General features: G+C 39.0%; 1 protein-coding gene across 3 annotated transcripts in view; it reads right to left on the bottom strand.

The window, feature by feature from the left end:
* Nucleotides 1-27,841, bottom strand: part of RASA3 (RAS p21 protein activator 3) — a 580,390-nt gene that overhangs the window by 113,558 nt on the left and 438,991 nt on the right. For all 3 annotated transcript variants that reach the window (XM_053707675.1, XM_053707676.1, XM_053707677.1), the window contains 3 exons: nucleotides 25,613-25,766; nucleotides 20,685-20,833; nucleotides 6,234-6,348 (listed from right to left, as the gene is read on the bottom strand). In XM_053707675.1, the coding sequence (XP_053563650.1) occupies nucleotides 6,234-6,348; nucleotides 20,685-20,833; nucleotides 25,613-25,766 (418 nt within the window). The remainder of the gene's footprint in view (nucleotides 1-6,233; nucleotides 6,349-20,684; nucleotides 20,834-25,612; nucleotides 25,767-27,841) is intronic.

The raw sequence follows: 27,841 nt of genomic DNA, 5'->3' as shown, positions 1-27,841 counted from the left end.
TCAGAATCACCGATGCTCTCTCCTGTTTGATTTTGGCAATCAGTCGAGGGAGCAGAGGAAACGGTGGAAACACATAAGCCAGGTTGAAGAACCAAGGCGCTGCTAGAGCATCTATCAGCGTCGCTTCTGGGTTCCTGGACCTGGATCCGTAACAAGGAAGCTTGGCGTTCTGGCGAGATGCCATGAGATCCAATTCTGGTTTGCCCCAACGATGGACCAGTTGAGCAAAAACCTCCGGATGGAGCTCCCACTCCCCCGGATGAAAAGTCTGACGACTTAGAAAATCCGCCTCCCAGTTCTCTACGCCTGGGATGTGGATCGCTGACAGGTGGCAAGAGTGAGACTCTGCCCAGCGAATTATCTTTGAGACTTCTAACATCGCTAGGGAACTCCTGGTTCCCCCTTGATGGTTGATGTAAGCCACAGTCGTGATGTTGTCCGACTGAAATCTGATGAACCTCAGGGTTGCTAACTGAGGCCAAGCTAGAAGAGCATTGAATATTGCTCTCAACTCCAGAATATTTATTGGGAGGAGTTTCTCCTCCTGAGTCCACGATCCCTGAGCCTTCAGGGAGTTAAAAACTGAACCCCAACCTAGAAGGCTGGCATCTGTTGTTACAATCGTCCAATCTGGCCTGCGAAAAGATATACCCGTGGACAGATGGACCCGAGATAGCCACCAGAGAAGAGAATCTCTGGTCTCTTGATCCAGATTTAGTAGAGGGGACAAATCTGAGTAATTCCCATTCCACTGACTTAGCATGCATAATTGCAGCGGTCTGAGATCTGAGATGAAGGCGCGCAAATGGCACTATGTCCATTGCCGCTACCATTAAGCAGATTACTTCCATGCACTGAGCCACTGACGGGCGTGGAATGGAATGAAGGACACGGCAAGCATTTAGAAGTTTTGATAACCTGGACTCCGTCAGGTAAATTTTCATCTCTACCGAATCTATAAGAGTCCCTAGGAAGGAGACTCTTGTGAGTGGGGATAGAGAACTCTTTTCCACGTTCACTTTCCACCCATGCAACCTCAGAAATGCCAGAACTATCTCTGTATGAGACTTGGCAATTTGAAAGCTTGACGCCTGTATCAGGATGTCGTCTAGATAAGGAGCCACCGCTATGCCCCGCGGTCTTAGAACCGCCAGAAGTGAGCCCAGAACCTTTGTAAAAATTCTCGGGGCTGTAGCCAACCTGAAGGGAAGAGCTACAAACTGGTAATGCCTGTCTAGAAAGGCAAACCTTAGGAACCAATGACTATCTTTGTGAATCGGTATGTGAAGGTAGGCATCCTTTAAGTCCACTGTGGTCATGTACTGACCCTCTTGGATCATGGGTAGGATGGTCCGAATAGTTTCCATTTTGAATGATGGAACTCTGAGGAATTTGTTTAAGATCTTTAGATCCAAAATTGGTCTGAAGGTTCCCTCTTTCTTGGGAACCACAAACAGATTTGAATAAAACCCCTGTCCTTGTTCCGTCCGCGGAACTGGATGGATCACTCCCATTACTAGGAGGTCTTGCACACAGCTTAGGAATACCTCTTTCTTTATCTGGTTTGCTGATAACCTTTTAAGAAACATAAATTTTGTCAAAATTTGAAATAAGGCAGTTACACTAACGAAATTTTTACAGTGTATGTAACAAGTCAGCAGAGCATTGCACCCACTTGCAAATGGATGATTAACCCCTTAATACCAAAAACGGAATAATAAATGACAAAAACGTTTTTCAAACAGTCACAACAACTGCCACAGCTCTACTGTGGCTTTTTACCTCCCTCAAAAACGACTTTGAGCCCTCCAGAGATGTCCTGGAACATGCAGGAAGAAGCTGGATGTCTGTGTCTGTAATTTTTGCTGTGCAAAAAAACGCTAAAATAGGCCCCTCCCACTCATATTACAACAGTGGAAAGCCTCAGGAAACTGTTTCTAGGCCAAAATCAAGCCAGCCATGTGGAAAAAACTAGGCCCCAATATGTTTTATCACCAAACATATATAAAAAACAATTAAACATGCCAGCAAACGTTTTATATTACACTTTTATAAGAGTATGTATCTCTGTTAATAAGCCTGATACTAGTCGCTATCACTGCATTTAAGGCTTTACTTACATTACTTCGGTATCAGCAGCATTTTCTAGCAAATTCCATTCCCTAGAAAAATATTAACTGCACATACCTTATTGCAGGAAAACCTGCACGCCATTCCCCCTCTGAAGTTACCTCACTCCTCAGAATATGTGAGAACAGCAATGGACCTTAGTTACTTCTGCTAAGATCATAGAAAACGCAGGCAGATTCTTCTTCTAAATACTGCCTGAGATAAACAGTACGCTCCGGTACCATTTTAAAATAACAAACTTTTGATTGAAGAAATAAACTAAGTATAAAACACCACTCTCCTCTTACGACCTCCTTCTTTGTTGAGAGTTGCAAGAGAATGACTGGATATGGCAGTGAGGGGAGGAGCTATATAGCAGCTCTGCTGTGGGTGATCCTCTTGCAACTTCCTGTTGGGAAGGAGAATATTCCACAAGTAATGGATGATCCGTGGACTGGATACACTTAACAAGAGAAATTATATATTTTCTAGCGACATAATTCCTTTAAAAATATCTATTTATTTTGTAAAGAGAATTATGGCGAAGCGTCTCAGTGCTGAGGAAGCAGCTGAGTTCTCTATGAACTAAGACTCTGATTCCTTTACTGATGATGCATATGGTATATAAACTAAATATTTCTAGAAAGTACACACCAAGCCGCATCAAATCAGGGGACACATGTAATGCTAGCACAAAAATAGAAAATGTAAGTGGAATATGGCTCTTTGCAAAAAAAAATATATATATATATTTTTTATGCAAAGCACAATATTCCATTAATTGTTGTGCACCTCAATTATGTGCTAGAGATACATGTAGCCCCTCTTTGATGCGCTAAAGGGTGTACTTTCTACAAACGTGTGCTTTGTGTACCATATTTTAGTTTTCCAAGTGGCTAGAACTGTTTAATTGCAGACATGGCAATCTTGAAATAGTCTAAAAAAAAAAGCCTTTCAACTTTTATGGGTTATGTCTGCAATCAGACAGCTGTAGAAACCTGGGAAACCAAGATCAATTAAATAAAGTACACATTTTTGGAAAGTACACCCCTTGGCACATCAAATGAGGGGCTACATGTATTGCTAGCAGAAAATAGACAATGTAATATTAAGTGGAATTTGGCTGTTTGCTTAGAATTGTATTAAGCAATGCAACTTATTCCATTAATTACTGCGCACCCCAAATTCATGCTAGAAATACTTGTAGCCCCGATTTGGTGCACTTTCTGCAAATGTGTGCTTTGTGTACCCCATTTTAATTTCTCAGGTGGCTAGAGCTGTTTAATAACAGTACAGTTAATTATAAGATGCTGTTTTTGATAATTTATTAAATTGACATGCCTGCAATAAAACAGTGAAATGTTCTTAATTTCTGCTTATTTCAGACAGGTTACCTTCTACAAATATTTATCCACACAGGTTTTGATGACAGAGCTTAGAAAAATAAAATTACATTCTAATATTTATTGAGTCAGGAGTAAAAAAAAAAATACACTTTTTTCACATTTTATGCGGTGTTTTTTAAATCTGATGATACATACACATATAATAATGGTATGTTTTGAATCTGCTGGAAAAAAAACAATATATAGTTTGCAAAGTTTATTCACACAAACTGTACTTCTAAAAGTGTTTAAACGTGAACTTAAAAAAAAAAAAGCTCAAAACCAGCTTAGCACACAGGGAAATGGCTTAGCAGCCAAAGGGTTAATAGTTTATTTTTTATCAATTAACAAAATGCAAAGTAAGTGAACAAAAGAAAACTTTATATCAATATTTGGCCTGACCACCCTTTGCTTTCAAAACAGTATCAATTCTTCTAGGTACACTTGCGCAGTCAGGGATTTTGTAGGCATATAGTCAGGTGCATGATTAAATAGTTATACCAAACTGGTGCTGATGATCATTAATTTAATATGTAGGTTGCAACACAATAATTAACTGAAACAGAGAAAGATGTCTAGGAGGAATAAAAGTGAGTGAGGTACAGCTAAAATCTGCAAACAAGGTGAAGTTGCTGAAGAGAGGTTAATTTCAAAAGTCCCAAACTATGGCAAGACTGAGTACAGCAACAAGACACAGGGTAGTTATAATGCATTAGCAAGCTCTCTCCCAGGCATATAGGGGTTTCCAGATGTGCTGTCCAAACTCTTCTGATGAAGCACAATGAAACAGGCACTGCTGAGGACTGTAGATGCGGTGGTCAGCCAAGGAAAGTTAGTGCAGCAGATGAATGACACATCATGCTTACTTCCCTTTGTCAGCAGTGCTATCCGCTCAACATTGACAGAAACCATTGGGACCCTGGTACACCTATCTACTGTCCAGAGAAGTCTATTGCCGCAAGTCTTTCATGAAGACCACTTTTGACCAAAGCCACACCTCAGACTTGGAAACAAGACCAAGTGACTCAACTATGAAACACAGGAACTGGGCTGCAGATAAATGTCAACAGGTGTACTGAACTTATGAGCCAAAATCTAAAAATATTTGACTTTAGCAGAAAGCAGTATGTTTGCCGAAGGGCTGGAGAGTGGTACAAGAAAGAGAGTCTGCAGGCAACAATGACCACAATGGAGGTTTTTTGCAAGTTTAGTGGTGCATTTTTGCAAATGGAGTTGATGATTAAGTCAGAATTAATGGTCTCCTCAATGCTGAGAAGTACAGGCAGATACTTATATATTGTGTAATACAATCTGGGAGGCATCTGATTGGCCCCAAAGGTATTATGCAGCATGACAACGACCAGAGGCGTAACTATAAACCATAGGGCCCAGGTGCAAGATTTTTTTTGTAATTTAGTTAATTGTATTTAATTAATGTAATTTATTTAATTGTAGTGTAAGGTTAGGTGTTAGTGTAAGACAGGTTAGGTTTTATTTTACAGGTAAATTTGTATTTATTTTAACTGGGTAGTTAGTAAATAGTTAATAACTATTTACTAACTAGTCTATCTAGTTAAAATAAATACAAACTTAGCTGTGAAATAAAAATAAAACCTAAGATAGCTACAATGTAACTATTAGTTATATTGCAGCTAGCTTAGGGTTTATTTTACAGATAAGTATTTAGTTTTAAATATGAATTATTTAGCTATTAATAGTAATTTTTATTTAGATTTATTTTAATTATGAAGTTAGTGGGTGTTGGGTTAGACTTAGGGTTAGGGGTTAATAACTTCAGTATAGTGGTGGCAAAGTTGGGGGCGGCAAATTAGGGGTTAATAAGTGTAGGTAGGTGGCGGCGACATTGGGAGTGGCAGATTAGGGGTTAATAAGTATAATGTAGGTGGAGGCGACATTGGGGGCAGCAGATTAGGGGTTAATAAGTGGAGGTAGGTAGCAACGACATTGGGGGCAGCAGATTAGGGGTTAATAAGTAGAGGTAGGTAGCAACGACATTGGGGGCAGCAGATTAGGGGTTAATAAGTGGAGGTAGGTGGCGGTGATGTCGGGGGCGGCAGATTAAGGGTTAATAAGTATAATGTAGGTGTCGGCAATGTCGGGGACGGCAGATTAGGGGTGTTTAGACTCTGGGTTTATGTTAGGGTGTTAGGTGTAAACATAAATTTTCTTTCCCCATAGGAATCAATGGGGCTGCGTTGCACGAGCACGTAAAACCAGCTCAAAGCAGCGCTGGTATTGGAGTGCGGTATGGAGCTCAATTTTGCTCAATGCTGACATATTGCCTGCTAGCGCCGGGTTTTTGCAAACCTGTAATAGCAGCTCTATAGGGAGGTGAGCGGTGACAATAACTTGCAAGTTAGCACCGAGCCGCTCATAACGCAAAACTCGTAATCTAGCCGATAGTTATCTTTTCTTAAATCTGTTTGCTGGGGATTCATCTGAGCGTATAAGCTTCGGCACACAATTTGAACACAAACATGTGAGATAAGTTAGAATTAAATGCTCAGTTTTTTAATATACAACTATAATCTGCTGGTTTTTTTCTTTACAAGAAATAAAATGGCAAGAGTTTGAACACAACAAAGTTGTATGCTCATTCCAGTAGCATTCCACTGATATAAATAGTTACAATTCAAACAAATGCTTAGGAGCAGATAGATAAACCTGGTAACTTGGAATGACCTCATACAGACTTACAAACCCTATGACTGCATTTACCTCGTCTATAATTGGCTTTAGTGTAACTTGAAGATAATGCATCCCTGCCAGCTTCATTGTCTCATCGATGCATTTTGACGTTAAGGAGTTCCCTCTGAAAATGGTGTTTGGATCTCTGAAAATAGAAGTAATTTTGTATAATTTAATTTGTTATATTAAAGAGAGCTACAAAAAAAGATACAACTTAATGAAATGAGTATCTCTGGTAAAATAAAACCATTTTTACAGTTGTTAGCACTGGGCTGTGCTCTGTAGACTATGCCACAAGTGAGCATTTTATTATTATTGATAGAACACTGCTAAACCCATTGCACTAAAAACACATTCTGTGCTGACCCTACAAACCCTTCAGAGATAAAAAAAAAAAAGTGTCTTCACATGCCAGTCATTCCCAGTAGTTTTCATGCTACCTTAGATAGCATGCCAGGAAATGAAGCAAATGCACAAAAAGTATTGGGTGGGGTTAGCACAAATCTATTGATATCTTGATATAGTGAACAAGCAAAACGGATGTAGTGAGCACAGCTATTAAATCTCTATACCAAGATAGCTTATCTGCAAAACAGAGCTACAAATAATACACACAGAGTTATTTAACTTATCCTTTTATTCAGCAATCAGACAGCTGCTAGAAAACAGATCATTTTGAAAACCAATCATGACAAGTCTGGTCAGCAATCATGTTACATTTGTTGTTACATGATCTTGCAATTAATGAGTGGAACAATAAAACATGTACTAATATATTCTGTGTCACACCAAGACCACCAATAAGCTATTAAAGAATCAATATCTTTCCCCTTAAAGTAGCCATAGTAGTGCAGCTGATATATGACCTCTGATTATTGGAGCAAGTAGGGAATGGTTCCTCACAACACGTATTTCCATAAATCCTGCTTGAGATCACATATAGCTAACAATCTGGCTTTTGTGCACTACTTTTAGTACCATATCAGTATTACTTGGTCAGTATCAAAACTGGACCATCAATCAGAAGACAAGGGTGGGAAGAAAACCTAAGGCAAGGTCTGACTGAAGCTCTCTATAACATACATAGCTGCCTGAAGAAAAATTGTAATCTCTGTTACTGGAATAGAAAACAAAAAAGAAAAATGTGATTTCCTGACTTCCTTGTTAGCTTTTAAATAATGGTGTTGATTGCAATCCATTAGAAAAAGGTATCTAATTTACAGGGAAAGCCCTATTAAAGTATATGAGGATTTTTGTAGATAAATATTTTCAAAGTTTTTCTACAGCATTGTAATCAACCCCAATATTTGAAAGCTCTTTTATTTTCAACTCTGTGTAAAAAAGTCTTGCTCATTCCGAGGCTTTGGAAAGGTTGAAGAAACTACTATCTCCGAATTAGGACTGAGAAGAATCACATGACTGAAATAAAGGGAGGGTTCTGACAACTGCTTTATCCTTTAAAAAAAATATGTTATGAGGAAAAATCAATAACATCCATTTTGGAAAAAAGTCTCATTAGTTACCATGGGCTCTATTTATCATTTAAAGACGCACAGGGGCATACATATTCGGCCCTGTCCACCTCAGCTCTCCTCTAGTTAGCAGCAAACTTTTGTACCTGAGCGATAAAGCCCATATCGCGAGGATTTGCACTCTTCGGGCTTACCGCTTGTATTAAGAGTTGAAAAAAACAAAAACGTGATAGCTTGAGCGCAATCGCAATTTACGCTAGAATGATTACAGAGACTTCAGAGCTCTGGTTAACTGTTTTGCTTAACAAACAAGTTGCACAAGACACATCAAAAACAAAGTATAGCTACACTCATAATAACACTAATAAAAATTATTCCAAAAAATATTGCAAACAAACGTTATAAAGGCTCAAACATTTGAGGTCTCAGGTGTTAGGAAAAAAAGGCAGCCAAAGGGCTTAAACATAGAATACATACATATACATATTTAAAGATGGATATGTATGTATGTATGTGTGTGTATTTATATATATATATATATATATATATGTATTTATTTATATATATATATATATATATATTTAGACATATATACACATATAAACGCATAAATACATCTGTACACAGACATATACTGTATATATATATATATATATATATATATATATATATATATATATATATATATATATATATATACACAACTTCAACAGGTAAGTCCAGCACCTTTCTTTATGCTATTATTCCAGCATTTTTTCAGCATATTTCAGCATACTTGTCATTATTAGAGTAGTGCACGTACGCTAAGTGGGGTCTGCCAGCCCACATATATAAATATAGTGAAACAAATAGCGTCAGCACTTTTTGATAAAAGATATCCATTCTTTATTGAGGTAACAAACAAAGTTAAAAACAGCCAGCGACGTTTCGAGTCAACACAGACCCTTAGTCATGCTATGGATTATGGGAAATCACTTTCTTATATAGCACCTGTGTATTGATTAGCTTGATTTGTCTGAACACATTATAGTTTCCATTTTGGATTTTTGACCCCTAACGGGTCAGAATGTTCAGCAGTAATCTTTGTACTTAAATCACAGCTTTTTTATATATAATCAATATTTCTATCTAGTGATTTTACCCAAGACTATATTTCAACAAATATTATTAAAAACATTTCATACAAAATTACAAAGATATTATAAAAACAAATGAAGATCATAGTCTTTGTTTAGACCATTCAGACTAAGTGTTTTTAGATGCTGTATCCACCATACCTCCCTTTTTTTCAACAGTAACTCTCTGTTACCCCCTCTTCTTTGTTTTGGTATGTGGTCAATTATTTGGAATCTTAACTGGCTAACTGTGTGTCCAGCATTTATAAAAACAGAATTTATGTTTACCTGATAAATTACTTTCTCCAACGGTGTGTCCGGTCCACGGCGTCATCCTTACTTGTGGGATATTCTCTTCCCCAACAGGAAATGGCAAAGAGCCCAGCAAAGCTGGTCACATGATCCCTCCTAGGCTCCGCCTACCCCAGTCATTCGACCGACGTTAAGGAGGAATATTTGCATAGGAGAAACCATATGATACCGTGGTGACTGTAGTTAAAGAAAATAAATTATCAGACCTGATTAAAAAACCAGGGCGGGCCGTGGACCGGACACACCGTTGGAGAAAGTAATTTATCAGGTAAACATAAATTCTGTTTTCTCCAACATAGGTGTGTCCGGTCCACGGCGTCATCCTTACTTGTGGGAACCAATACCAAAGCTTTAGGACACGGATGAAGGGAGGGAGCAAATCAGGTCACCTAAATGGAAGGCACCACGGCTTGCAAACCTTTCTCCCAAAAAATAGCCTCAGAAGAAGCAAAAGTATCAAACTTGTAAAATTTGGTAAAAGTGTGCAGTGAAGACCAAGTCGCTGCCCTACATATCTGATCAACAGAAGCCTCGTTCTTGAAGGCCCATGTGGAAGCCACAGCCCTAGTGGAATGAGCTGTGATTCTTTCAGGAGGCTGCCGTCCGGCAGTCCCGTAAGCCAATCTGATGATGCTTTTAATCCAAAAAGAGAGAGAGGTAGAAGTTGCTTTTTGACCTCTCCTTTTACCAGAATAAACAACAAACAAGGAAGATGTTTGTCTAAAATCCTTTGTAGCATCTAAATAGAATTTTAGAGCGCGAACAACATCCAAATTGTGCAACAAACGTTCCTTCTTCGAAACTGGTTTCGGACACAAAGAAGGCACGACTATCTCCTGGTTAATGTTTTTGTTAAAAACAACTTTTGGAAGAAAACCAGGTTTAGTACGTAAAACCACCTTATCTGCATGGAACACCAGATAAGGAGGAGAACACTGCAGAGCAGATAATTCTGAAACTCTTCTAGCAGAAGAAATTGTATCAACGGAATGTAAGGGTTCAAACGGAACCCCCTGAAGAACTGAAAGAACTAAGTTGAGACTCCAAGGAGGAGTCAAAGGTTTGTAAACAGGCTTGATTCTAACCAGAGCCTGAACAAAGGCTTGAACATCTGGCACAGCTGCCAGCTTTTTGTGAAGTAACACAGACAAGGCAGAAATCTGTCCCTTCAAGGAACTTGCAGATAATCCTTTCTCCAATCCTTCTTGAAGAAAGGATAGAATCCTAGGAATCTTTACCTTGTCCCAAGGGAATCCTTCAGATTCACACCAACAGATATATTTTTTCCATATTTTGTGGTAAATTTTTCTAGTTACAGGCTTTCTGGCCTGAACAAGAGTATCAATAACAGAATCTGAGAACCCTCGCTTTGATAAGATCAAGCGTTCAATCTCCAAGCAGTCAGCTGGAGTGGGACCAGATTCGGATGTTCGAACGGACCTTGAACAAGAAGGTCTCGTCTCAAAGGTAGCTTCCATGGTGGAGCCGATGACATATTCACCAGATCTGCATACCAAGTCCTGCGTGGCCACGCAGGAGCTATCAAGATCACCGACGCCCTCTCCTGATTGATCCTGGCTACCAGCCTGGGGATGAGAGGAAACGGCGGGAATACATAAGCTAGTTTGAAGGTCCAAGGTGCTACTAGTGCATCTACTAGAGTCGCCTTGGGATTCCTGGATCTGGACCCGTAGCAAGGAACCTTGAAGTTCTGACGAGAGGCCATCAGATCCATGTCTGGAATGCCCCACAGTTGAGTGATCTGGGCAAAGATTTCCGGATGGAGTTCCCACTCCCCCGGATGCAACGTCTGACGACTCAGAAAATCCGCTTCCCAATTTTCCACTCCTGGGATGTGGATTGCAGACAGGTGGCAGGAGCGAGTCTCCGCCCATTGAATGATTTTGGTCACTTCTTCCATCGCCAGGGAACTCCTTGTTCCCCCCTGATGGTTGATGTACGCAACAGTCGTCATGTTGTCTGATTGAAACCGTATGAACTTGGCCCTCGCTAGCTGAGGCCAAGCCTTGAGTGCATTGAATATCGCTCTCAGTTCCAGAATATTTATCGGTAGAAGAGATTCTTCCCGAGACCAAAGACCCTGAGCTTTCAGGGATCCCCAGACCGCGCCCCAGCCCATCAGACTGGCGTCGGTCGTGACAATGACCCACTCTGGTCTGCGGGAGGTCACCCCTTGTGACAGGTTGTCCAGGGACAGCCACCAACGGAGTGAGTCTCTGGTCCTCTGATTTACTTGTATCTTCGGAGACAAGTCTGTATAGTCCCCATTCCACTGACTGAGCATACACAGTTGTAATGGTCTTAGATGAATGCGCGCAAAAGGAACTATGTCCATTGCCGCTACCATCCAACCTATCACTTCCATGCACTGCGCTATGGAAGGAAGAGGAACGGAATGAAGTATCCGACAAGAGTTTAGAAGTTTTGTTTTTCTGGTCTCTGTCAGAAAAATCCTCATTTCTAAGGAGTCTATTATTGTTCCCAAGAAGGAAACTCTTGTCGACGGAGATAGAGAACTCTTTTCCACGTTCACTTTCCATCCGTGAGATCTGAGAAAGGCCAGGACTATGTCCGTGTGAGCCTTTACTTGAGGAAGGGACGACGCTTGAATCAGAATGTCGTCCAAGTAAGGTACTACAGCAATGCCCCTTGGTCTTAGCACCGCCAGAAGGGACCCTAGAACCTTTGTGAAAATCCTTGGAGCAGTGGCTAATCCGAAAGGAAGCGCCACGAACTGGTAATGCTTGTCCAGGAATGCGAACCTTAGGAACCGATGATGTTCCTTGTGGACAGGAATATGTAGATACGCATCCTTTAAATCCACCGTGGTCAAGAATTGACCTTCCTGGATGGAAGGATTGTTCGAATGGTTTCCATTTTGGACGATGGAACCTTGAGAAACTTGTTTAGGATCTTGAGATCTAAGATTGGTCTGAACGTTCCCTCTTTTTTGGGAACTACGAACAGATTGGAGTAGAACCCCATCCCTCGTTCTTTTAATGGAACAGGATGAATCACTTCCAGAAGATAACCTTGGGAGACTATTTCTAGCGCCCAAGGATCCAGAACATCTCTTGCCCAAGCCTGAGTGAAGAGAGAGAGTCTGCCCCCCACCAAATCCGGTCCCGGATCGGGGGCCCGCATCTCATGCTGTCTTGGGAGCAGTGGCAGGTTTCTTGGCCTGCTTTCCTTTGTTCCAGCCTTGCATTGGTCTCCAGGCTGGATTGGCTTGAGAAGTATTACCCTCCTGCTTAGAGGACGTAGCACTTGGGGCTGGTCCGTTTCTGCGAAAGGGACGAAAATTAGGTTTATTTTTGGCCTTGAAAGACCTATCCTGAGGAAGGGCGTGGCCCTTGCCCCCAGTGAAATCAGAGATAATCTCTTTCAAGTCAGGGCCAAACAGTGTTTTCCCCTTGAAAGGAATGTCAAACAATTTGTTCTTGGAAGACGCATCCGCTGACCAAGATTTTAACCAAAGCGCTCTGCGCGCCACAATAGCAAACCCAGAATTTTTCGCCGCTAACCTAGCCAATTGCAAGGTGGCGTCTAGGGTGAAAGAATTAGCCAATTTAAGAGCACAAATTCTGTCCATAATCTCCTCATAAGAAGAAGAATTACTAATAATCGCCTTTTCTAGCTCATTGAACCAGAAACACGCGGCTGTAGTGACAGGGACAATGCATGCAATTGGTTGTAGAAGGTAACCTTGCTGAACAAACATGTTTTTTAGCAAACCTTCTAATTTTTTATCCATAGGATCTTGGAAAGCACAACTATCTTCTATGGGTATAGTGGTGCGCTTGTTTAGAGTAGAAACCGCCCCCTCGACCTTGGGGACTGTCTGCCATAAGTCCTTTCTGGGGTCGACTATAGGAAACAATTTTTTAAATATGGGGGGAGGTACGAAAGGTATACCGGGCCTGTCCCATTCTTTATTAACAATGTACGCCACCCGCTTGGGTATAGGAAAAGCTTCGGGGGGCCCCGGGGCCTCTAGGAACTTGTCCATTTTACATAGTGTTTCTGGAATGACCAGATAATCACAATCATCCAAATTGGATAACACCTCCTTAAGCAGAGCGCGGAGATGTTCCAACTTAAATTTAAAAGTAATCACATCAGGTTCAGCTTGTTGAGAAATTTTTCCTGAATCTGAAATTTCTCCCTCAGACAAAACCTCCCTGGCCCCCTCAGACTGGTGTAGGGGCCCTTCAGAAACAATATCATCAGCGTCCTCATGCTCTTCAGTATTTTCTAAAACAGAGCAGTCGCGCTTTCGCTGATAAGTGGGCATATTGGCTAAAATGTTTTTGATAGAATTATCCATTACAGCCGTTAATTGTTGCATAGTAAGGAGTATTGGCGCGCTAGATGTACTAGGGGCCTCCTGTATGGGCAAGACTAGTGTAGACGAAGGAGGGGATGATGCAGTACCATGCTTACTCCCCTCACTTGAGGAATCATCTTGGGCATCATTTTTACTAAATTTTTTATGACATAAATCACATCTATTTAAATGAGAAGGAACCTTGGCTTCCCCACAGTCAGAACACAATCTATCTGGTAGTTCAGACATGTTAAACAGGCATAAACTTGATAACAAAGCACAAAAAACGTTTTAAAATAAAACCGTTACTGTCACTTTAAATTTTAAACTGAACACACTTTATTACTGCAATTGCGAAAAAGTATGAAGGAATTGTTCAAAATTCACCAAAATTTCACCACAGTGTCTTAAAGCCTTAAAAGTATTGCACACCAAATTTGGAAGCTTTAACCCTTAAAATAACGGAACCGGAGCCGTTTTTATATTTAACCCCTTTACAGTCCCTGGAATCTGCTTTGCTGAGACCCAACCGAGCCCAAAGGGGAATACGATACCAAATGATGCCTTCAGAAAGACTTTTCTATGTATCAGAGCTCCACACACATGCAGCTGCATGTCATGCTGTTCTCAAAAACAAGTGCGCCATACCGGCGCGAAAATGAGGCTCTGACTATGATTAGGGAAAGCCCCTATAGAATAAGGTGTCTAAAACAGTGCCTGCCGATATTATTATACAAAAAATACCCAGATTAAATGATTCCTCAAGGCTAAATATGTGTAAATATGATCGATTTAGCCCAGAAAATGTCTACAGTCTTAATAAGCCCTTGTGAAGCCCTTATTTACTGTCTGAATAAAAATGGCTTACCGGATCCCATAGGGAAAATGACAGCTTCCAGCATTACATCGTCTTGTTAGAATGTGTCATACCTCAAGCAGCAAAAGACTGCTCACTGTTCCCCCAACTGAAGTTAATTCCTCTCAACAGTCCTGTGTGGAACAGCCATGGATTTTAGTAACGGTTGCTAAAATCATTTTCCTCATACAAACAGAAATCTTCATCTCTTTTCTGTTTCAGAGTAAATAGTACATACCAGCACTATTTTAAAATAACAAACTCTTGATTGAATAATAAAAACTACAGTTAAACACTAAAAAACTCTAAGCCATCTCCGTGGAGATGTTGCCTGTACAACGGCAAAGAGAATGACTGGGGTAGGCGGAGCCTAGGAGGGATCATGTGACCAGCTTTGCTGGGCTCTTTGCCATTTCCTGTTGGGGAAGAGAATATCCCACAAGTAAGGATGACGCTGTGGACCGGACACACCTATGTTGGAGAAATGAGATGATACAGGGAGTGTCATATCTTTACATCTGATAGAGGACTTGTGGGCACTAATCCTGTCCTTGATGGGGTTAATGGTCTCTCCCACATAGCCCCGCCCACATGGACATTTAAGGATATATACCACATAGTCTATGTTACATGTGTATAGGCCTTTAATTTCACGTTTTTTGTTATCATTTATCTGTGCTATGTATTTTCCCTTGATCATGGAGTTACACTGTGCACAGTTAAGACAGGGGTATGACCCTTTGTTAGCTGTTGTGAGGTGTGTTCAGACAAATCAAGCTAATCAATACACAGGTGCTATATAAGAAGGTGATTTCCCATAATCCATAGCATGACTAAGGGTCTGTGTTGACTCGAAACGTCGCTGGCTGTTTTTAACTTTGTTTGTTACCTCAATAAAGAATGGATATCTTTTATCAATAAGTGCTGACGCTATTTGTTTCACTATATATATATATATATATATATATATATATATATATATATATATATATATATATATATATATATATATATATATATATATATATATATATATATGTGTGTGTGCGCGTGTGTGAAAAAAAGAGATGTGGTATGGGTGCTGTGATTTCTGAGAAAAAAATGTATTATAAGAAATCTATATCTGCCAAAATTCACCTATTGTGTTATCCGTATTCCCTCAAATCCAGAAACACAACATAAAAGATTTGTAAGAAGAAAAAGGGGGGTTGTGAATTGGCGCAAAAAGTTGATAATTTAAAAGTATATGATATAATATAAAATAAATTAAATTGATATCCACAGGCACAGTAATTACAAATGGTGTTATACAGTTAATGTTGGAATTTGAAAAGTTATGTACTGTTAAAGGTTATAATAAATAAGACACAATTTAGGTCCAATAGACATTAAAAAGTCCTGGTATAAAAATCATATATAAATAAAATGTCACAGTAGAAGAAAAAACAGTAACTCCTAGGTGATGAATACAGCAATCAAAGGGTTATTATGTGCCAGAAGTTCATAGAGTCAAAATTTAGGAGATCATGATCCTAGTCCCTTTCGGGCATCTACTTACACTCTTCTACCTCAATCTATATGAGGTAAGGGCCACACAGTGTAGGGAGGGTCTTGTCATAGACACCAGGGAAAACTTGTCTCCACGTTGTATAGTGGTAGTATCCAACGTTGTCCAGAGATGCAATCACAGATAACATGTAATATAAATTGAGAGAAGGATAGTGCAACACAGTATTGTTTATTCAAAAGACAAACCTCACATTTAGAAACCTCAATAAGTATGAGGTAATCACAATGCACTTCCACAAAATATAAAGCTTCTCTCAAGCTGAATGCAACATAAGGACAATAACAGTGGCGTTATCTCCAAAGAAATCCTTACGCGTTTCAAAGGCAATATAAACCTTCTTCATCAGAGGATAGATTTGAATAGAAACCCAAACTCTGTTCCTACAGAGGAAGTGGAACCATCACCCCTGAAAACTCTACATCTTAAAACACAATTCAGAAAAACCTGAGCTTTCACAGGGTTTGTTAAAACATGGAAAAGAATCTTCCCATGGGAGGTTTTTATTCTGAAACCTATTCGATACTACTGAAAAAACAATATTCTAAATCCACTGATTTGAACAGAAACTGTCCAAATGTGTTGAAATAAATGTAATCTGCCCCCCACCAGTACAACTGGTTAAAAGGCCGCACCTTCATGTAGTCTTAGAGGCTGAAATTAGTTTAAATTATAAGGCTTGGAATAATTCAAATTCAGAAAAAAATCTAAAATCAGAGCCAGAGGACTTAAGGGAATGAAAAAACAATTGGGAGCTTAAAAATTACCCTTAGATTTCTTAACTTGGGGCAGAAAAAACTTCCTTTCTCCCAGTAAGAGAGGAGATAATAAAATTCAATAGAAAATCTTAAATTTTTTTTAAAAATTACTATCCTAAAATAATAAGATAGTAATCTAAATTTAAACACCATATCAGAGATTTAGGCCATAAAACTTTTCTAGTAAAAATGGCTAAAAACAAAGATTTAATATCAGTTAAAATGACATAAAATATAGCATCATAAATGAAATGATTAGCATGTTGAAGTAAAAGAACAATGCTTAGACAAATCAAGATCTAAACTGTCCAACCAATAAAGTTGAAACAGCAGCAACATTAGCCATACAAATGGCAGGTTAAAAACATGGCCAATATGTAAATATGCTTCTCTTAAGATAGGAAACAAACTTCCTATCTAAAAGATCCTTAAAAGAAGAAATATCTTCCATAGGAAAATAAATATCTTCCATAGGATAGAAGCACGTTCGGCAAGAGAAGAAATAGCCCCACCTTTAGGGACTTTTACCTAAAAACACTAAATTAGCCATAGGAATATAGCTTTTAAAACCTAAAAGAAAGGTAAAAAGAAGCACTAAGTTTAAATTCCTTACTAAACATATGATAAATAGCATCTGGAATAAGAACAACTTCAAGAGTTACCTCAGAAGCTTAAAAAAACAGAATTCAAACATTTGCTATTCTTGTTATCAAGATTGCTCAATATTCAAAGTAAACAATACTTCCTTAATAAAGAATGATTACATTGAATTGAAAGTATAATTTATCAAAATCAGTCTCTAAAATAGGATCCTCTGAGTCAGAGAAAACCATATCAGCAGAAATACTACAGTATGCTGTCGATCAATACAAACTTCATAGGTTTATGAAAAGTTAAGAGAGATCGTTTACGTTAATTTGAAGGTGGAATAGCAGTCATAGCCTTCTCTATGTATTTTGCAGTATAATCCTTTATATCGACAGTAATATCATGTACATTAGACTGTGAAGGTAAAACAGTAGATGTATATGTACTATAGAAACATTACCAGTATGAATAATAAAACATAACAAGTGCCACATATTTGAGCTTAAGAAAAAAAAAAATCAACTAATCAAACAATATACATACTAGCTTTGGTAGAAATTGTGTACAAGCAGCATAGTATGCCTGATAGACAGCTCAGCATGCTAAGGCACTGTGGCTGAGCTCTGTAGCAACCCAAGGGTTGCAGGTTTAATCCCCGGCGAGGTCCACTACTCAGCCTTTCATCCTTCCGAGGTCGATAAAATGATTAGCCATGCTTTACAAGTACCCTATACATACATACAGTAACATCAGATGCAGGATCAGTTTGAGACATCTTGAAAAATGTAACAAAAAAGAAAAAATAACATTTAAACAAAATATCCAATTTCCACAAAATAGCAGTTTCAGGAATGGGAAAAATGCTTATATGAAAAACAAAAGCAAATATCATAGCCCTCTGTAACAAATGAAAGCAGAGAGCAAAAGAGGGAGAGACTTAATATAACAAAATTTTTGGCGCCAACAAAGATGACACAAATGCTGAGAAAAAACTTTTGGCGCCAAGGTTAACAGGAAATGACACGATTCGCATCATAACAAACGCAACCTTCGCGCCAAAAAAAATTGCGCCAAGAATGATGCAATAAATAGAAGCATTTTGCGCCATCGCGAGCCTAATTTGCCGGCAAAAATTTGAAAAAACAAGACCGAAGTTACAATTAGCTGGAACCTCAGGTAAGAAAAATTTTACTAAATTTCTCCCAAACATAATTTTCTCATGGCAAATATATGCAATATATATTTAAAACTTTAAAAATATAAAGTGTCAAACATAGCTGAGAGTGTCTTAAAAAGAGATATATACTTACCTGAAGACACCCATCCACATATAGCTAGGCTGACCATATTTCCTTGAGACAAAAACGGGACATTGAGATGTCAAAAACGGGACGGGGTTAATATTCTTTATTCATAGGAAAAAAAGAAAGATGTTAACAAAAGTTAACTTTTATGACTTGAATATAAACTATTGAGCCAATAATTATCCTTCAGTGACAGAAGAACTCATACAAAAAGTGTTAGGTAGACGTAGAGCTAAAACATCTAAGTACCAATCCACAGTGTTTTAACAATGTTCTCATGATCTAAATTGGGAATGTGACATGTGAATATTTTTTAATCACATGCCCTTAACTGAATGTTTCCAAAATTGAAATTATCCTTTATGTTGTCAAGGCAAATCCCACATATTAACTGATTTTAAAGGGTAAAAGTGTAGCCTCTGAACAGGCGTTTGGTTTGAAGATCTGGATTAGTAGTTGTAGATTTTTTTTAGCTCAGTTGCCCAAAATCGTTGTTATATGGTGGAAGATCTGAGAAAAATGTGGAAATAGTTACTTGATAATGATAACCATTATTTATAACGTCTGTACAACCAGCACTGCAGCAGCATAATAATCATAATTAATGACAATTAAATTGATTGACAGGCACAGACACTGGTCTTACCTTGGACGTGCACATTTCTTTCAGAACTTAGACAGTTCATCTACTTGATCACTATGTTTGTATGTTCACACTGTGACACAAGAAGATGGAAAGAATTATCTCTCTGGTAATGGTCAGCCGCTAATTCGGATGATGGCAGAGGCAGATGATCACCACATCAGATGATGACAAATCTAGTCCGACTCCTGTCCTTACTAGGCACCAGCTAGTAGTTTTAACTTCCCTCTCGTGACCAGTCTCTCTCCTCAGCTCAGTCTGACAGCTAACGACTGAGTACTGACCTTGCTTTCAATGATCACGCCCTAATTTTGAGTGCGGGCGGCATAGACGCGTTGCTGTGGATCATGTGGACATGGCCACCCAACCCTGCAGTTAAAAAAACCTGCTCTCCCCGCCCTGGGGAGTTTAAAAGTTTTTAGTAAGTGATGTGTGTGCTAAAAAATGACACTTGCGCTGGCCGCACGGTCTGATAACCCTCAAAACGGGACAAAATAAATATTATTAAAGAAACGACGGAACGGGGGAAGAAACATAAAATAACGGTATCGTCCCATTCAAAACGGGACGTATGCTCAGCCTACATATAGCAGACAGCCAAACCAGTACTGAAACATATCAGCAGAGGTAATGGTAGAGGAGTATAATGTCGATCTGTAAAGGGAGGTGGCAGATGAATCCCCACAACCGAATTTACAGAGAGCCTTAGAATAGATTTCCCATAGGTGAAAACATGGCATCATTAGGCAAATACTCTCTCACATCCCTCAGACAAACACTGTACTTTGAGAGGAACTGGGCTTCAAAATGCTTAGAAGCGCCTTTCACAGAAGAAATCAAGCACAACCTGCTTCACCATCCTCCAACAAAGGCAAAGATTGTAAAACTGAAGTATGAGTGAGGTTATAGGCATTTTGAGGTTTAGGAAACTTTGCCCCCTCCAGGTTGGAATGTATATCCCATACGTCACTAGCTCATGGACTCTTGCCACTTGCATGAAAGAAATTCCTATTTTCAGGTTGGGTTAGCGCAAATGAGAATATTAGATCGGGTTTGCGCAAGAGTGGGGTGTTAAGTTTTTTTCCCTCCATTGACGTCTATAGGGGAATACATGAAAGCGAACACAATATTCTAACTTTTTAGAATCTTTAGAATCTTACTTCTAGTGCAATTAACGCTCAAGCAGGAGCGTTAATTTACGCTCCACTCATAACCTTAATAGGCCAAGAAGGAACATATTAAAAATACCGCCAGTTAGGGATAATTGAAGACTGGCATTGAGAAACACTGCAATGTACTTTCATTTTTATTTTTTTCCTCATATTCCTGTAATTTTGATCTTAAAATTGTATGTTTCCCAATTCTAAGAAACACACAAACAATGTGTTAATGTATTAAGAACGCTATCCAACTCTGCTGAGGAGTTAATTTATTGCAGTCTTGTAATTATGTCCCTTTAACAGCATTCCCTCTCCAAATGAAGACACATTTTGCTACCAATCCTGAACAAGTACTCACTGTGTCCTGTTGACTTCAGCATTTGCTATTGCACTGATGAAAGGCACGATCTTGCCATAATGTAAAAAAAGCCGTACCAGAGGTATAGCCGCTTCCTGTTTTTCTCTGCAAATTTCTCCCAACACATGTGCTGCAGATGCTGAAACAGGCTGGAATGAGGAGAGAAGAACAAATAAAAATCACCAGAATACAGATTCTTAAAATACACTGAGGATAAAACTTACAACAGAGAGGGATTTCCTTTAACAAAAACAAATACACTGAACATAAAGACTGAAATAACAGAGCCGGGCACCTAATATTATAGATTAATTACATTTATTTATACACAAAAAACACTTTCCTGCCTTCTACAAAAAATGTGTGTATGACTCTCTTATGTTTAAGTCAATCAATACTGCACATTTAACACATACATTTTTAAGTGAACACCAGGTGATCGCTGTAACCACAGTGATCACCTTGCTATACAGACAAAATTAACATTATTTTTTTATATAGGACTTGTCTACTATAAAACAAACTTTATTGTGGCTCCAAATACATTTTTTATTCTTTATTATATAGCCTAACGGTAGAATTTTTTTGTGTATAAACTTTCTATTTTTTTATTAAATTTATTTAAGGGGGACTTGGTACTTATGAGGGGTCTTGATCATATGTAGCTTTTAAAAGAGCTGTGATCAAGGGATCTGAATTACCTCCCCCCCCTCCAGCTCACTTACCAGCTATAGTGGCTCGGCCCCTTTGTGACATCACCACATGTTTATGGCAACGTCACTGGCACTCCTATTGATGGCTTGGGAGTGCCGCAAACACTAGGCTACCAACAATTTCCGATGTGTAGAGCAGGGGAATGTCGAAAACAACTTGTGATCTGTAATCTCCCTGCATAACGTGCATTCCTAAGCCGCATCAAACCGATTAAATAACTACTATAATTGTAAAAAGTCCATCTACATTTACTTCTCAAATAGAGCTGGGCGATATGGGCAAAAAAAAATCGCGATTTTCTTATAAATGACTATAACACCTTAATTTTTCAATAAAAAAAATATTTAAGACTACAGAATCTTAATGTACATGTTTCTCAATGTCCAATGCACTCTGGGAGAATAAAAAACACAATTTATGCTTACCTGATAAATTTATTTCTCTTGTGGTGTATCCAGTCCACGGATCATCCATTACTTGTGGGATATTCTCCTTCCCAACAGGAAGTTGCAAGAGGACACCCACAGCAGAGCTGTTATATAGCTCCTCCCCTAACTGCCATATCCAGTCATTCGACCGAAAACAAGCCGAGAAAGGAGAAACCATAGGGTGCAGTGGTGACTGTTGTTTAAATTTAAAAATTACCTGCCTTAAAATGACAGGGCGGGCCGTGGACTGGATACACCACAAGAGAAAGACATTTATCAGGTAAGCATAAATTGTGTTTTCTCTTGTAAATTGTATCCAGTCCACGGATCATCCATTACTTGTGGGATACCAATACCAAAGCTAAAGTACACGGATGAAGGGAATACAAGGCAGGTACTTAAACGGAAGGTACCACTGCCTGTAAAACCTTTTTTCACCACTCTCTCTTACTACCTCCATGCTTGTTGAGAGTTGCAAGAGAATGACTGGATATGGCAGTTAGGGGAGGAGCTATATAACAGCTCTGCTGTGGGTGTCCTCTTGCAACTTCCTGTTGGGATGGAGAATATCCCACAAGTAATGGATGATCCGTGGACTGGATACACCTTACAAGAGAAATACAAACCACATATGTGTGTGTGTGTGTGTGTATATATATATATATATATATATATATATATATATATATATATATATATATATATATATATATATATATATATATATATATATATACAGGGAGTGCAGAATTATTAGGCAAATGAGTATTTTGACCACATCATCCTCTTTATGCATGTTGTCTTACTCCAAGCTGTATAGGCTCGAAAGCCTACTACCAATTAAGCATATTAGGTGATGTGCATCTCTGTAATGAGAAGGGGTGTGGTCTAATGACATCAACACCCTATATCAGGTGTGCATAATTATTAGGCAACTTCCTTTCCTTTGGCAAAATGGGTCAAAAGAAGGACAGGCTCAGAAAAGTCAAAAATAGTGAGATATCTTGCAGAGGGATGCAGCACTCTTAAAATTGCAAAGCTTCTGAAGCGTGATCATCGAACAATCAAGCGTTTCATTCAAAATAGTCAACAGGGTCGCAAGAAGCATGTGGAAAAACCAAGGCGCAAAATAACTGCCCATGAACTGAGAAAAGTCAAGCGTGCAGCTGCCAAGATGCCACTTGCCACCAGTTTGGCCATATTTCAGAGCTGCAACATCACTGGAGTGCCCAAAAGCACAAGGTGTGCAATACTCAGAGACATGGCCAAGGTAAGAAAGGCTGAAAGACGACCACCACTGAACAAGACACACAAGTTGAAACGTCAAGACTGGGCCAAGAAATATCTCAAGACTGATTTTTCTAAGGTTTTATGGACTGATGAAATGAGAGTGAGTCTTGATGGGCCAGATGGATGGGCCCATGGCTGGATTGGTAAAGGGCAGAGAGCTCCAGTCCGACTCAGACGCCAGCAAGGTGGAGGTGGAGTACTGGTTTGGGCTGGTATCATCAAAGATGAGCTTGTGGGGCCTTTTCGGGTTGAGGATGGAGTCAAGCTCAACTCCCAGTCCTACTGCCAGTTTCTGGAAGACACCTTCTTCAAGCAGTGGTACAGGAAGAAGTCTGCATCCTTCAAGAAAAACATGATTTTCATGCAGGACAATGCTCCATCACACGCGTCCAAGTACTCCACAGCGTGGCTGGCAAGAAAGGGTATAAAAGAAGAAAATCTAATGACATGGCCTCCTTGTTCACCTGATCTGAACCCCATTGAGAACCTGTGGTCCATCATCAAATGTGAGATTTACAAGGAGGGAAAACAGTACACCTCTCTGAACAGTGTCTGGGAGGCTGTGGTTGCTGCTGCACGCAATGTTGATGGTGAACAGATCAAAACACTGACAGAATCCATGGATGGCAGGCTTTTGAGTGTCCTTGCAAAGAAAGGTGGCTATATTGGTCACTGATTTGTTTTTGTTTTGTTTTTGAATGTCAGAAATGTATATTTGTGAATGTTGAGATGTTATATTGGTTTCACTGGTAAAAATAAATAATTGAAATGGGTATATATTTGTTTTTTTGTTAAGTTGCCTAATAATTATGCACAGTAATAGTCACCTGCACACACAGATATCCCCCTAAAATAGCTATAACTAAAAACAAACTAAAAACTACTTCCAAAACTATTCAGCTTTGATATTAATGAGTTTTTTGGGTTCATTGAGAACATGGTTGTTGTTCAATAATAAAATTAATCCTCAAAAATACAACTTGCCTAATAATTCTGCACTCCCTGTATATATACACACACAATTATATATATATATATATATATATATATATATATATATATATATATATATATATATATATATATATATATATATATATATATATATATATATATATTATATATATTTATACACATATGCACACACACACACACACATATATATATATATATATACATATATATATATATATATATATATATATATATATATATATATATATATATATATACACACAATCGCATACACAGTTACACACACATATATATTAGTATACTTGTTTATTTTGTAAAACTTTTTTTCCACAAAAACATTTAAAAATAGTTACTGTATGTACAGCTTGCAGACCCATCTTGCAGCTACAGCTGTCTGTCTTATGCCATAGGTTTGAGTAACTTTGTGACCGCTACAGTAAAGAGAATTGTGCACCTTGTAGTTGTTTAGTATGCCAGAAGCCCATACAATTACTAATGCGCTAACCTTACAATTGTTTTAGTCCCGAGGTCACTGTAAGTTACTCAAACTTATGGCACAAGCTCTAGTTGCAAGATGGGTTTGTTAGGAGATCATGTGCCCGCACATAACATGTCAGCTGGGTAAGCAACGAACCTATCTGAGCAGTGTTACAGGTGACTGTGTTCCACAAGCTCTACACTCAGAAGCTGCTGCCGCTTGAAGGAACCACTACTCATCAGCACTATTTGATACCGAAGGTGCGGGCTAGTACAGCACTGGTAAGTCACTGCCACCCCCATACTCGCATGTGGCAGCCGTGGAGCCCTCCTGTACGTCATAGGTGACATCATAGTGGGCGGGGTTATAAATTGCGTACTCTCTCGATTAATCGCGATTTTAAATCACATATGCGATTAATCGTGCCGCCCTGTTCTCAAGCTAATCTTTACTTTGAATACATCAGTATACCTATCATTTATCTAAAGATATATGTCCCTTTAAATTACTAAGAGCAAAAAAGAACTATTAATAAGAATGTTTGCAGTGGAAAACAACACATTTAATTCTGGCTTATTTACAAATATAATAGTGTGTAGGGAATAGGGATAGTTATTACAATAGTTCATTAGCATTGCATTTGCATTTAGTTTACCATAAATATTAATGTGATGATCTTCAAAATGCAATTAACTCTGGTAAGCACTGTGTTACAATTAATGTAGCAGTATCAGCTTTTAAGCAAAATCAACCTATTTGAGCACAGAATTTAGATCATATATTTTCAATAGAAAACAGAAAACAAAATTATTAGCTACACCCATTGTTTACAACCATTTGGTTTTCCTCCTTTTACCACACTTGCAAAGGAAAAGCTTGGGTGTGTTTGTACATTTAGCAGAACAAGTGCAGATAATATCTTTATGTGGTTAGTCAAGTATCACACTTCATAAACCTCACAAGGTCAGTCTGTGCACCTGTGGGAAACGACGACGCATATTCATAAAGATCAAGCACAGTGGTAAGAATTACTAATAGTTTACCTCAACATCTGCAGATTTTAGCAAGAGCGATCTGAGAGGGTTGTACAGGTCGCTGGCGAATACATGATCCTCTGTGTAAACAACATTCAACCTGAGAGAGCCGAGGTCATCTGGTTTTACAGACTTGCCGTTATCTCTGGGCTGAAGGAAGTACCTGATAAAAGAAGAAAACGTATCTTGTATTATCAGTGAATTCTGTACGATTGATGAAATGAAACACGTATTGCTGTGGTAGCGTTAATATAGTTAGCAAACAAAAGTTCACCCCTCAGCTTTTCATGATAGCATCCAGCTTATCTGATAGAAACAAAACAAAACAAACAAAAAACAGCCCAAAGAAAAGTACCAGGTCAAGTGCACTTTACCTAAACTTGCCACAGTCAAAAGAACCAGAAACACTGTGATATAAAGGAAGACGGAGAAAGATTACCATAATCTGAAATGTTTTCCTTTTTTAAGCAAGAGACACAATATTAAGGGGTCGATTTATCAAAGGCTTCGCAAGCCTTTTGATCTCTACGACTGCAGGCTCTCACAAGAGAACCTGCACGCCGTATTTAACAAGCAGCGGTCATCAGACCATTGCTTTCCTAACCTTTTGCCACCTCTAAGGTGGTGAATTTCAATCTCCCCGGTCTCGTCCGACCTTGGAGATTGACAGCTCCTGCCCACGCGTGATTGGCGTGCGCGAGATTGCACGCAAGTGCAAAATATCGCTTGTGTGCAATGCTGAATTTGCCAGGGGAATTCAGCCCACCAAAAGCAAGCTGCGGCGGACAAGGGCACGTATATGTGCCCCTGTTTACTACAGCTTAATAAATCGACCCCTAAAAGTACATCAAAGTGAGAGAAAAAAAAAAAAAAACTTTTGTGGTTCGGATAGAGCAAATAATTTGAAGAGACTTTTCTATCTACTTCTGTTCTCTTGGTATCATTTGTTGAAAAACATTTGTACTCAGCAGCAGCAATACACATCTGGAACTAGCTGGTGATTGGTGGTTACATTCATATGCCTCTTGTCATTTGCTCACCAGAAGTGTTTAGTTAGTTTCTAGTAGTGTGCTGCTGCTCTAGAGCTGACACAAAGTTATATGTAAGCAACAGTGCAACAATAAAAAGCTCTAATACAGAAAATACATCCAGCGTTTGTATAATGTATTTAGTTCTACAGATCCCAGAATTTGACAAATTTGCTTTGGATCTATGGACTATTGTTTTTGCTCACATTAAAGGTGTAGATCATTAAGATTTACAGGTTGCAACTTGTGTACTTCTCCCTAACACTCTTTTCCACACCGCATAATGCACAATCTAGAATTTACATTGTATATGCCCACGGTTGTCCCATACACTCACTAAGAATCATCCATTTGGTTTAATTTGTACAAGGAAGTGATGTATCCTGGTATTCAACTGCTACTGCAGCCTGCACATCTTTATGAGAATAAACTGTATGCACCTTACATGCCTGAATAGCACATCCATGACACAGGCATCTTACCCCAGAGCAATCTGGGTGTAAAATTCACTATGGAATAAGCACAAATATAAACAAAGACTGCAAAAGTAATTAGCTGGCTTTCACTAATGGACACACACGTGCGGGGAATTTGTGCCCATTCAGCTAACGGCTATTATGAGGTCAGGCACTGAAGTTGGACGAGAAGGCATTCTAGTTCATCCCCATGGTGTTTAATAGGGTTAAGGTTAGGGCTCTGTGCAGGATACTAGAAATCCTCCACACAAACTCATCCAACCATGTCTTCATAGACCTTGTCATGCTGGAGCAGGAAAGGGCTTTCACAAAGTGTTGCCACAACGTTAAAAAGCACCTAATTGTCTATAATGTCTTTGCATCCTGTAGCATTAAGATGACCCTTCACAGGAACCAAGGGACCTAGCACAAACCCTGAAAAATAGCCCCAAACCATTATACCTCATCCACCAAACTTTAAATTAGCCACTATGGATTCCGTTAGGTAGTGTTCTCCTGGCACCACACCCAGATTTTTTCATCAGACTGCCAGATAAGTGCGATTCTTCACTCCAGAGAATACTTTTCCACTGCACCAGAGTACATTCTCGGAATGCTTTACACTACTCCAGCCACACTTGCAATGGTCTACCACTTTATGAGCAAAAATAGCGCAGCCACAGACACTAGAAGGGCAGACATTTCACAAACCGACTTGTGGCAAAGGAGTGGCCTATGACAGTGCCACTTTAAAT

Source organism: Bombina bombina, chromosome 3 (assembly GCF_027579735.1).
Source record: "Bombina bombina isolate aBomBom1 chromosome 3, aBomBom1.pri, whole genome shotgun sequence".
NCBI classification, from domain to species: Eukaryota; Metazoa; Chordata; class Amphibia; order Anura; family Bombinatoridae; genus Bombina; species Bombina bombina.
Note: the sequence above shows the minus strand (reverse complement) of the source record. Positions and strands in the feature narration are given on the sequence as shown.